The sequence below is a fragment of the Lynx rufus genome, unplaced genomic scaffold (assembly GCF_022079265.1).
Source record: "Lynx rufus isolate CCGP_SWC_20201006 ecotype Redwood Valley unplaced genomic scaffold, mLynRuf1.p SCAF_1, whole genome shotgun sequence".
Lineage (NCBI taxonomy): Eukaryota > Metazoa > Chordata > Mammalia > Carnivora > Felidae > Lynx > Lynx rufus.
In genome coordinates, this window is record NW_025814823.1 from 192,744,307 (window position 1) to 192,757,518 (window position 13,212).

Sequence of the window (13,212 nt, forward strand, 5' to 3'; positions counted from 1 at the left end):
ACAGACATCATCCCTCTATGAAAAGAAAAATGCCAGAGAGAGCCCCTCCCTGGATTAAAACTGGGATACCAAAGAGGTGCAGACCGGACCCTGACACCTACCTTCAGCCATATGCGGAAACCAAAGGCTAAACCCTGTTGATCTACGCTGGGGGCCCTTTTATCCACTGAGGGAAGGGTCAGAGTTCCTGACCTTTGGGGACACCCACCTGAGGCCCCCTTATTAGCCTCCCTGAAGTAGGACCAAAGAGGCTGAAACCCTCTTCCTCCAGTGAGAAGGCAAGAAAAACATGGCTGAGGGGCGCCTGGGTGACTCAGACGGTTAGGTGTCTGACTTCAGCTCAGTTCATGATCTCATGGCTTGTGGGTTTGAGCCCTGCATCAGATTCTGTGTCTCCCTCTCTCTCTGCCACTCCCCTGCTCGTGCTGTCTCTCTCTCTCCTCTCTCAAAAATAAACATTAAAAAAAAAAAAGAAAAAAGAAAAACATGGCTAAAAAAGGGCAGAACCCTCTCCACCCCCTCACCCCCCCCTCCACCCAAATGATTAACCAGTTGTCTCAACACCATTTATTTCAAATGAAACTTACCTGAAACAAAACCAGAGAGCTGCCTGGGTTGCTGCAGTCCCCAGCCTGGCCTTCCCTTAGCAGACATTGCCAGGAGCCCTGTGGCTCCCAAGAACAATTTGAAGACCAATCTTTGGCTTGCAAGGCCACCATATTGTTACTCAGTTCTTACATATATTTGGGTCTGTTCCTGAACTCTCAGTTCTCTTCCATCAAGAAAACCATCCATTGTTTTAGAATACGTTAGCATTGGATAAGGCCAACTCTTGAAGTAGAACTAAGATCCCTTCCTATTGGCCCTGCCACTCGAAATCTGCCTAGTGGACCAACTGGGCACTTACAGCTTCCTCCTTGGCCTTCCAAACCCCACCCACTCTCCTCAGGCCTTGGTGGGCTTGGCTCTGTCCCCAGGACAGCTCTTCAGGACACTTCATGCCCTGAGCTTGCAGCACAGCTTCTGCGGCACCAATGGTCCGTTTTCACGGCTGCTCGCCTGCTCCTGCAGCCTGTTCCTACACAAGTAAACATACGGAAAATAGTCCATCTTCTGTACACTTAAGAAGGGTAGGGAATGAGGAGCGTGGAGAAAGAGGAAGAACGGATGCATTTCTTTTCCCCTTTGAGGTCTCTGGATTTCAAGGGGCAAGAGGCTGTCGGTGTCTCATCCCTTTTGGCAGCCAGGTGGTTGGGCTCTGGCAGAGGGTCCCAGCCCTATCCTCTTCTTCATCAAACAGAATGGCCCTGAGGTTGGTAAACAAGTGAGGCTTAAGAAAAGGCTGGGGTCTTGAGGTGCCTGGTAGCTCAGCCGATTAAGCATCTGACTCTTGATTTTGGCTCAGACCATGATCTCATGGTTTGGGAGTTGGAGCCCTGCAGTGGGCTCTGCGCCTGACAGTGCGGACTCTGCTTGGATTCTCTCCCCTCCTCCCCGCCCCCCCCCCGCCCCTGCCCTGCTTGCTTTCTCCCTTAAAATAAACAGACTTAAAAAATAAATTGAAAAAATTAAAAAAAAAAAATAAAGGGCTGAGGTCTCAAAATTCCCAGCATATCACGTGAAAGTGAAAGGAATGGAAAAAAAACTAGGCTCCTTTTAATCCCAGTAGATGCTTCCATTTCTTCCTCTCCATTACATGCCTAGTGTCAGCACTCCTGATCACATGGCATCTGGGAGCTACTGCAGTGCAATTAAACAACTGGTGGTGGCCAACCTCATGAGCATCCCTACCAGGCTGTGAAGTGGGTCTGTCTTCCTGTCCCCAAGTCAGTCTGCAGAAGCCCTGGTTCCCAACTCCTAAACTCTACAAAGGCCACTGGAGGTTCTAAAGTAACTGCCCGCCTCAAGAATGGCGGAATTCTCTGGAAGAACATTTCTGATGGGATGCTCAAGCACCAGGCATGGGAGACAGCTGTCAGACTAATGGTTAAGGAAGGACACGCCTCACTTCTAGTTTTATATACACGTAGGCCAGACTGGCACTGAGAATGTTACCGCTGCCAGCACCTGGCCTCAAGAGTCAGGGAAAAGCCACCAACAACCCAGGGGCCCGTCCTCAGTAGGCCAGGGTGTGTTCATCATTCCATCCTTTCCCAGCTTCAATCCTCCAGGCTCAGTGGCTGACCTGGATTCCTGTAAGGCCAGAGTGTTGACCTGTTTCTCCTCTACTCTGGCAGGGATGTCCGTTCAGAGAGGGGCTGTGTTGACCCTCCACAGGGAATCACGGCAACCTTCCTAGTGATGTCCTTACAAGATGCCAGGCCACAGCCAGAGGATGGAAATCCTGAGAGTGGGACAAGTGGGCAGAAACCCTGGGATTCTGTTGGACTGGCATCTCTCTGTTCTCTAGCACTGGCTATAGCTGCCATGTTTTAAGACACATGGTGGACGTGAATTCCAGGCTGGCAGACGCTCTCAAAACCACGGAGGAATTCCTGGATGAATACATTCCTGGATGTATTCACTAGCAGCCTCTGGAGCCCATTCCCCGGGCAGATTCCCCAAAAGCGCAATGGCAGAGCCCTGCAAAGCTTTCATGTACACATCCTGAGTGCAGGGTTCCCCTGGATCTGAGGGGGCCCTAACCAGGCTCCATCCCTCAACAGCTGTACCCCAGATGGGAGACCAGCCAGTACTTTGCCTTTTCAAGTTTTTATTTTTATACATTTTTTTGTATTAAAAAGAAAAGCATAATTACCACAAATTACAAAGGACTAAAGCAGGACTAGAATAATGAATGAATCACTTCAGCCTGGAAAGCAGATATTCTCAATAATATTAATGTTATAATACAAGCTCATTCAAGTATTTTACATTTTTTTTTGTCCTTTTAAATGTGATATCCTAGCACATGGTAAAGATAATGTACTATGAGCATAAGGTGGAACCTTCTCCGCAAAGCCAGATGACAAGTTTTCCTCTCCAGTGAGAAATGGGCTATAAGTTCTGATCTTCTCTGCCTCTGCCATCAACATGGCTGAAGGAGAGGGTGGGGGCTGGGGCAAATAAATCCAGGGACCCTTCCAGACAGGATACACTTTGGGGTCCCACTCAGGAGGGCACCAGATGACCCAGACCGTTGTACCCAGGCTTTTTGGCAAAAAACCACCCTCACCCGCCCTAGTTCATCTTCCTTGCCCCTCCTCCCCACTTCTAGGGCCTTCTGAGCAGCTTACTTTCTTTTGTAAAATCAATCATCAGGAAAGGGGAAAAAAAAAAAGAGCTACAATGGAACAAAACAAAAACGTTAACAACTTTGACATGGGGGCTCGGCACCTGGACCCGAGCCCCGGGGGTCCAGGCTGGGGCAGGCCCAGGCAGCCCCTCTCTTCTGGTAGTGCATCTGCTCCCAGATTCAGGAGAGGGCGAAAGAAACCGGCCCCTTAGCAGGGCTGAGGCACACAGACCTTGTGATGTTTGATGCCCAAAGGTTGTCCTGGTATGGACCGATCGTGGAAGGGTACAGGATGAGCAGAAGGGTTTGGGCAGGCTGCTGCTTTGTGTCTCAGGTCTTGGACCCCCACAGGAGGGTGGTGGGTGTGGAGCGGCCAACCCTGATGGCTCTGGCCGCTCCCGGCATGCCTGTCACAGATACGTCGGTCCTAAATTCAAGTGTCTTCAGAAAGTGAAGATGTAAACTACTCTTTGCAACATTAACTCCTAACATGTTACAAAAAAAGAAAGAAAGAAAGAAAAAAAAAAAAAAGCCCTCTCCCCCCACCCCCATCTTCAGCCTACGTTGAGATGAAGTCCTCACCTCCCCACCCCAAAGGGGCTTCTTCCCTCTGGGGTGTCTGTGGGAGGATCAGGGAGGGGATGGCAGCCCCCTGGCCTGGGAGTAAACTCAAGATAAGAACAGCCTTTCCCCACACCCCCAAGGCTTCCTTGTGCCCCCAAACCCAGCAGAGGACAAACACTGAGGTTCTATGGTGCTGGATACAGTACTGGGCTGAGCGACCCGAAGGAATGAAGGGGGATAAAGGGAAGGAGGAGGGGGTGCAGGAGTCCAGTGTCTGGTACAACGGGGGGCAGGCACCAGACTGGGCAGGGAAAGGCCTCAGATCCCACTTTTAGAGCAGTGACCAGACACACTCATCCTTGGCTTTCAAGACAACCGGGTAACAGGAACTGAGGTGGGCTCCCCACACAATAACCACTGGGAGGGCAGAGGTGGGAGAGGGCACAGGCTGAAAGCAATGAGGTGCCCGTGACAGAGGGCAAGCCCTTGCCAGCCTGGGATACTGTCTCCGACTCCCAATCTTCGGGCCCAGCAGAGCAAACAGTTAAAAAGAGGGCCAATGAAGTGTCAGCAACTGAGCAACCCTACCATCAACTTCTCTGTGCTGCCCGGTCCACACTGGGGGTGACTATGTCATCACGCCCGCACCCAACACACAGCCCAGTCTGTGTGGGTCAGTCCTTCGGTCACCCTCCCTAGCTTCGGATGCCAGTAGACTCCAGCCAGTCCATTATCACTCACAGCCCAACCCAAGCAGTCAGTGGCTGGAGAAGAGAAGTCAGGTATACTCTATGTCCACATATACCTTCCTGCCGCGGGGCTTCTCCAACTGGCAGGATTCCCCCCAGCCCCCAAATCCTCCTTGTCCCTCGTTCCCAGGCAGGGTCAGTTGGAGGATGGGCAGAGATGGCTTGCAGAAGGGGGATGCAAGATGGGGAGACCCCACCAGACCCCAGGGAGAATGGCATCCTTCTCCACCTTTGATGAGACAGAGCCTCCTCGAGGCCTCAGATCTTTCAGGGCAACGTATTTCCAAGCCTCAGCTGCCAGGTGTTCACCTTTCCCCTTTGAGGTTGGGGAGACGGTCAAGCTGAGGCCAAGTGTGTCCCAGATCCAGGCCAATGCTCTTCTTCAACAGTTTGAAGCACGCTTGGCCTTGGGGATCCGAGGGCAGATGAAGGGTGTCACGGCAGGACGGGGCCTGTCGTGAAGCAACAGCAAGCAGAGCGAGGACACGACAGTGGCAGCAGCGTATAGACACAGGACGTCAGCTTCGAACGATGCAACAGCAGGGGTATTTCAGGCAAGGCTCTGATCTGAGCCGCCCCCAACCCTCTTGCCTACAGGCAGGAGGCACTGTACATGCAACTCAGTCCAGAGAAAGATTCTAGCCAATCCAGCCCAGGCACATCCAGAGAAGGTGTGAGCTCTTCGAGTTGACTCCACCGAGGAAAACAGGCATTTGGGTATTTCAGATTCCCGCTCCACAATAAGGCAACTTTTAAAAAAATATTATTTCCAAGAACAAAACAAAACAAAATCCAAGGGCAGGGGAAAGACATCACTTTCTGTGGATTAGGTGGGGGTTTTCTGATTTATTTTTTTGGTCTTTTATGGTCGATTTTGTCTTTTTTTTTGTTTTTTTTTTTTGTTTTTTTGTTTTTTTGTTTTTTTTGTTTTTCCATTTTTCCAAGGATGGAAAGGTCAGAGAAAAATAAAATAAATCATCTTTCAATAGTCTTTTCTGGTATGAGCAGCGTCTCTCTGGGCTGGGGAGTAAGGGGCATGGGGAGAGGGGAGTGGAGAAAGGCTGAAACCTTCCCCCACTCCCACTTCTAGATCCTTTGGTTTCCTTCTCCCAGAACATGGCAGAAGGGCATGGTGGGGACAGCAGGGGGAGAACATGGTGATGGTAAGCCCCAGATGATGAGGGGGCTGGTGCTCGTGGGGCCCAGGGACGCTGCCAGAGCCTTCCATGGGACAGTGCTGGGCAATGGGGCCCACAGGGCCTTCTTGTGGGCTGCATAGTTGGTTGAGGGGGAGCAGGAGGAGGCTGTGGGTGGGAACCAGGGTTACGGCTTACCAGCCGTGGGCAGGGCTGCAGAGTGATTTTGGTAATCCAGACGAACTATCAATAATTTAAAACTTGATATATATATATATATATATATATAAAAAAAATCTCCCCCCTTTCCCTCCCCCCTTAGAAGAAGCTAGGATGTGAAGAGTCATGGAGAGAGGAGGGGGAAGGGGGTGTGTGGAGGCTCCTGCCCAGGGGTACCTCTGATAGCCCAAATGGTGTACATGTTGCTACTCAGCACAAAGGCCCATGCTAATGACTCTAGGCCTGTCCCTTCTCTGTCCCCTCTCCTGGGACTGGGCACCCCCATGGACTCTTACCCAACCCCCCATCCCCCCCTCCAAAACCCCAGGGCTAAGGGGCTTTTTCACTTTCCCAAAGTCTGTGTGTCCGAGGGCTGGCTTGTCCATTTGGCATCTTCCCGGACGGGCTGGCCAGTGGGTGGTGTGGGGGGTTGGCTGATCATGGTGGAGGGCCTGCTGGAAGACTGGGAAGGGCACCGCTTCCTGCCCTCACCGCCGCCACCTCCTGCCGCCACTGGGTGTCGTTTGTGGTTGCCCTCCTCACCCATGGGGGGCTGTAACAGAGGAGGAAGTCACAGGTGACCAAGGGCCACTACCCATACCCCTTTCCTTGCCATGGCTGGCTCTCTAGAGACTTCTTACCTCCAAATGCAGATAACAGTTATAACCTTAAAAACTAATTACCAGTTTATGAGGCACATCTCCATGCCAAGATGCCAAAGCCCCATGCTACTTTATGCACCAGAACCTACTCAGGGAGTCTATACCACCCTTTGATGGAGACACAATCATCCCATTTTACAGATGAGGAAAGTGAAGCACAGAAAAATAATTTGCCCAGGGCTGCATAAATTACATAACTGGTGGAGACAAGGCAGGACTAGGCCCATTTATCTAACTCTGAAGCCCAGGCCTTCACCCACACAAGTTTCTGCTCCCCTCTGAGAAGGGATTGCTTCTCAGGCAATGATGCATGGAATGTGGCAATATGCAATATGCTAAGACGTCTCAGCTCAGAAGGCCCACATGCTCCTGTGGCCCTTCCAGGCCAGAAAGAGGACACTGATCTAAGAGATCATGATCCAGTCTGGCCTTACCTCTGCCAAAGGTCTGGTGACCTCAAGGACATTTCCTTCCCTTTCTGAGGGTCAAAGCTGAGCCCTTCTAGTCCCACTTCCACAGGTCTTCCCACTGCAAGGCTTCTCTGCACACATGCCCCTCCAACCCCCAGAGGAGGAAATGCTTAAGGACAGAAAACAACAGATTCATCTTTATACTGGGAGGCCTGAAGGGCACTGCCACTATCTAACTGGGTGGCTATGGGTTTCCATTTATCCACTGGTACAGCAACTGTAACAATGAACTCTGCCTCCTTCACCACATTATAAAGATTAAAATCAGGTCAATATCAAGTGTCTAACACAGCCCCTGGGACACAGTAATCACTCAATTAATGGCAATTTTTTAATAGATGAGAGGACTATTATTGCTATTTGTCTTTTGGCTAAAAGGTTTGAAGGGAATAAGATGACTGGCACATCTCTACTATATTATAAAGTCTTTGAAAGAACGAGTCTCACTCATTTCTGGAGTCTCTGACTGACATCCATGACTCAAAGCTACGGCTTCCCTGATTATACCCAGTAGCAATAACCCTGACCCACCACTGGATGTCACCATTGAGTCACCCACTCCAAGAAGACAGGGGTTGTGTTGGTGCGGGGTTGGAACTGGCCTCTTCCAGAAAAAGCAAGTACATTTACTAGGGCACTCATCCCAGGCTAACCAGGGCATACTAAGATAAAAGAGAGAGAGCATTATGATGGTTTAGCTATAGGACCATGGGAAGGAGGGAGGAGCAACTTGCATAATCCCCTTCAATTGGCTGTCAGTGTCCACTTCTCACTCTTTATTTTACAGGCAAAGAAACTAAGGCCAAAATGGGGGAAAAGGGTCTCTGGGCTAGTGGCATAGCTGGAACCAGAACCCAGGTATCCTGACCTCTGGTCCAGTTTTCTTTCCAGGACAAGGGTAAGAAAGACAAGAGACTTTCACTCACATCCACTCGGAAGTCTTCGAGACGTCGGAATTTGCCGAGGTATTCTTGAAGTTTGGGGTCAATGTCCAAATTTTTGGCTTTGGAATATTTCAAGAAGGCCCAGAACTTCTCCAGCCCATAGAGCTGGCCTGCAGGAAAGAGGAGGCAGAGGTGGAGAGAGGTAGAGAGAAGCAGGGCTGGTGAGGAGTTGAGAATTAAGAGGTTCAGGGGAGCGGGAGGTGTGAGGTGACTGACACACAGCCAGACCCAGGTGGCCCCGGGGAGGGAGGAGGGAGAAAAGGCCTAGATGACTGGGGCTTGCAGAGTCCAACTCTGGCTCTCACCAGCTTCATAGTCCTTCACCGTCTCTTCCTGAAAATCCTTGAAGATGTCTAGCCGGAACTTCTTTTCCAGGCCATAACTGTAGTATCGAAAAAGGCACTCCAAACCATATCTGTAGGAGAGCACAAGTCAGTGAAATCAGGACACAGTTTATTTGTAAAACGGGATTGCACCTGCATAATAAATGAATGAGGAAATGGTTTAAGCACGTGGATTATTGAGAAAATGGTAAAAAAAATCCTTAAAAAGGCTAACATTTAACGTTAGTCTAAGTGGGTCTAGCAGTTTATGGTTTGTTTGCCAGAGGTCAGCAAACTTCAGCCAAACAACAGCCCTCTGCCCACATTCAATTGCTGTAAGAGCAGAGCTGAGTAGTTGCGACAGAGACCCTACGTCTGCAAAGACTTACATATTTCTTATCCGTCCCATCACAGAACAAGTTTGCCAATACCCTGAGATGAGCTCTCTGCAAAGTCACGTGACCATGTCAATTAGCAGGTTTGTTTATCTGACTTCAGAAATTTTACTTTAGGAACATGTCAAGGAGGTGACCAAAAATACATTGTTTCTATTTTACAGATGTACAAAACTGTTCATTAACATTATTCAACAAAACTTAAATGTCTTAAAGAGACAGTTAATAATATAAATCTGTACAACAGAATATAAGCTATTAAAAATTATAACGTATGGGGCCCCTGAGTGGCTCGGTCAGTCATGATCTTATGGTTCGTGGGTTCGAGCCCCGCTTTGGGCTCTGTGCTGACAGCTCAGAGCAGCTGGAGCCTGTTTCAGATTTTGTGTTTCCCCCTCTCTCTGCCCCTCCCCTGCTCACATTCTGTCTCTCTCTCTCTCAAAAATAAAACATTAAAAAAAATTATAATGTAAATACACACTGATGCATACTGAGATGCTTATGATATATCACCAAGTGGAAAAGACAGGTTTCAAAGTGTTACATCAGAATGAGCCCATTTTATAAACAAATATGTAAAATTTACATCTACCCATGCATACAAAGTCTAGAAGGCCACACACTTAAATATTATTAACAATGGTTATCTCTGGGAGTTGGAATTTTCAAATGATCTTATCTATATTTTCTAAACTTTCAGCAAAAGGTATGTAAGAATTTCTGTAAGAAAGTTTTAAAAGTTAAATACTTTAACAACGTGGAAACACGCTCATGCTTATAAATGATAAGATACAAAAAGGCATTCATGTGATGATCTAAATACATTAAAAAGTACGGTACAAATTATTATCTAATAGAGGCTATACTTTGGGTAAACAACAGTAGGGTGGTGGGAGACTATAGGTATGTCCTTGCTCACACAAGCAAATATTTTTAGGAAAGCCCCTCGGGATTCTGACCATGCTGGCTATCTGTGGAGAAAGCAACTAGATGGCATGGGGACAGGGATGAGGAGATTTCTCACTATATAACCTCTGTCCTCTTTGAATTTTGAACCATGTAAACATATTACTCATTCAAAAATAATCATGTTTTTATAAAGCAAATGTGTATGCAAAACAGATTTCTGGTTATAGCTCTGGAGGCAGACCCACCAGGAATGCTTCACCTCCCACAGGACCCACCAGCAGCCCCCCCGCCCCCAGCCACACTCCTCACATCCTGCTCACCTGTAGCCTTCTTTGGCATCCTCCAGAGCAAGCTGCTTAAACTCCTCATACATCTTTTTGTTGAAGTGATCTCGGAGGAAGAAGGACCAGAAGCGGAAGAGAGTGTTCATCTCCTGAGACTGGCCAATGCCCAAGCGTTTCCGCTCTGATTGGGGACAGAGGAGGAAAGACCTTTCAGGGCCAGGCTGCCCGTGTTGAGGGGACAAATGCTCCTAGGGTCAGACTTTGGTCCTTTCTCCTGTCCCCCCCAATTCCCTTGCTCATCCCCTGTCCTTTCAGTCTTTCAGGAGATGGTCATTAAGCGCTATTCCGTGTCAGGCCCTGCTGCCAGGCAGTGGGCCTGAGCCTCGCCACAAGCAGGTGGCATCAGCTTCTAAATCAGGCCAGCCTGGTCTAGCTCTTCATCTCAAATGCTACTGCTCTCAAGTGTAGTCAGAATAAGGAAAAGCATGAACAAATAATCTGACAACCCAACAAATTACACTGATTAGTCACTACCAACAATTATTTTAGGAATCTAACAATTACAAAATGGTGCCATTAAAAATACACAATACCAAAGCACAAGCAACAGAAGAATAGATAAATTTAGTATCATTAAAAAAACTAAAAGGGCACCTGGGTGGCTCAGTTAAGCATCCATCCGACTTCAACTAGTTTATGCTCTCATGGTTTCTGGGTTCGAGCCCTGTGTCAGGTTCTGTGCTGACAGCTTAGAGCCTGGGGCCTGCTACAGATTTTGTGTCTTCCTCTCTGCCCCTCCCCGACTCACACTCTGGCTCTTTCTCTGTCTCTCAAAAATAAATAAAACATTAAAAAAAATTAAAAACGAAAAACGAAAAACCTGGGGTGCCTGGATGGCTCAGTTGGTTAAGCGTCTGACTCTTGACTTTGTCTCAGGTCATGATTTCACGGTCATGATGAAATCGAGCCTCGTTTCTGGCTCTGCACTGATCACGGAGACTGCTTAAGAATCTGTCTCCCTCTCCCTCTCCTCCTCCCCCATTCGTGTGCATGCACACTCTCTCAATAAGTTAAAAAAAGAGAGAGAGAGAGACTAAAAACCTCTGTGCTTCAAAGAACACTATCAACAACATGAAAAATCAACCCACAGGGTGGGGAAAAAGTATTTACAACTCATGAATCTGGTAAGGGACTTGTACCTAGAATCTATAAAAAACTCTTATAACTTGTTAATAAAGGCAAATAATAGTCAAAAAATAGGCAAAGGATCTGAACAGACATTTCTCCAAAGGTATACAAATGGCCGATAAACACATGAAAAAAATTTTCAACGTTATGGCTTCCAGGAAAATGCAAATCAAAACCGTAAGGAGGTATCACTTATCACTTCAAGCCTATGAAGACGGCTGTAATAAAAAAGACAGACAATACCAAGTGCTGGGAGGACTGGAGCAACCAGAAGCCCTATACACCGCTGTCAGGAACGAAAACATGGTGCCCCCACTTTGGCAAACAGTCTCACGATTCCTCCAAAGGTTTAAACACAGCTATCATATGACCCTGCAATTCCGCTCTTCTATCCAAGCTAAATGAAAACCTATGTCCACACAAAAACTTGTACACGAATATTCACAGCAGCACTATTCATGATAGACAAAAAGTGGCAATCCAAATGTCCATCATCTGACAAACAAATAAACAGAACAGGCCATACCCATAATAATGGAATATTATCTGGCAAGGAAAAGGAATAAAGTACTGACACCATGCTACAATATAGATGAAATGTGACAACAGCATGCTAAGGGAAGAAACCAGTCACAAAGAATGGTGTGATACAGGATTCTATCTATATGAAAAGCCCACAAAAGGCAAACCATTCAGACTGGTGGTTGTGCAGGCCCGGAAGGAGCTGTGGGGGCGGGGATGGGAAATGACTGGTCAGGGGCACAGGGTTTCTTTCTGTGGTAATGAAAATGTTCTAAAATCGATTCTGCTGATGGACGTGCAACTCCTGAATATACTAAAAGTCACAGCACCTTTCACTTTAAATGGGTAAACTGTATAGTATGTGAATCCTATCTCAATAAAACTGTCATACACAAACGCAGAGGGAAGTAAGGCAGACGAAAGCAGCACTTAGCAGCCATGTTTTGCTAAATGAAAAGAGGTGAGGCAAATTAATACAAGGGAGCATTAAGACTGCTTCTGTGGGGGCGCCTGGGTGGCGCAGTCGGTTAAGCGTCCGACTTCAGCCAGGTCACGATCTCGCGGTCCGTGAGTTCGAGCCCCGCGTCGGGCTCTGGGCTGATGGCTCGGAGCCTGGAGCCTGTTTCCGATTCTGTGTCTCCCTCTCTCTCTGCCCCTCCCCCGTTCATGCTCTGTCTCTCTCTGTCCCAAAAATAAATAAAAAACGTTGAAAAAAAAAATTTAAAAAAAAAAAAAAAAAAAAAAAAAAGACTGCTTCTGTGGGGGGTTGCCTAGGGCTCAGTCAGTTGAGTGTCTGACTTCGGCTCAGTTCATGATCTCACAGCTTGTGGGTTCGAGCCCCATGTCGGGCTCTGTGCTGACAGCTCAGAGCCTGGAGCCTGCTTCAGATTCTGTGTCTCCTCTCTCTCTCTGCCCCTCCCCACTCACACTCTGCCTCTCTCAAAAAATAAACATTAAAAAGAAAATTTTTAAAGATTGCTTCTGTGGAGCCCCTGGGTGGCTCAGTCGGTTGAGCGTCTTGACTCTTGATTTCTTTCAACTTAGGTCATGATCTCATGGTTCGTGGGATCGAGCCCTGCGTCGGGCTCTGTGCTCATAGCACAGAGACTATTTGGGATTCTCTCTTCCCCTCCCACTGTTCTAAAAAAAAAATGGGGGGGGGATTGCTTTTGAGCATCTTTACAGCCAACCTGACAGAAATCTATAGTTAAAAGACATTTCAGGAGCCAGGTGGCTCAGTCGGTTGAGCCTTCAACTCCAGATTTCAGCTCAGGTCATGATCCCTGGGGTTTGTGAGACCAAGCCCTGCAATGGGCTCTGTTCTGAGCATGGAGTCTGTTTAAAATTCTCTCTCCCTCCTCTGCTCCTCTCCCCCACTCACTCGCTCTCTAAAAAATAAAAAAATTAAAAAAAAAAAAATCTCATGGCACCTGGGTGGCTCAGTCAGTTAAGCCTCCGACTTCGGCTCAGGTCATGATCTCGCGGTTTGGGAGTTCGAGCCCCGCGTTGGGCTCTGTGCTGACAGCTCGGAGCCTGGAGCCTGCTTTGGATTCTGTGTCTCCTTCTCTCTCTGCCCCTCCCCCACTTGTGCTCTACCTCTATCAAAAATAAA

General features: G+C 48.0%; 1 protein-coding gene across 1 annotated transcript in view; it reads right to left on the reverse strand.

Moving 5' to 3' along the window:
• Nucleotides 1-2,696: 2,696 nt before the first annotated feature.
• LARP1 (La ribonucleoprotein 1, translational regulator) overlaps nt 2,697-13,212 on the reverse strand; it is a 56,976-nt gene continuing 46,460 nt past the window's right edge. Inside the window, exons 16-19 of the mRNA XM_047092128.1 lie at nt 9,927-10,071; nt 8,285-8,394; nt 7,962-8,089; nt 2,697-6,456 (exon numbers count right to left, since the gene is read on the reverse strand). Coding sequence (XP_046948084.1) covers nt 6,247-6,456; nt 7,962-8,089; nt 8,285-8,394; nt 9,927-10,071 — 593 coding nt within the window. The 3' untranslated portion in view covers nt 2,697-6,246. The remainder of the gene's footprint in view (nt 6,457-7,961; nt 8,090-8,284; nt 8,395-9,926; nt 10,072-13,212) is intronic.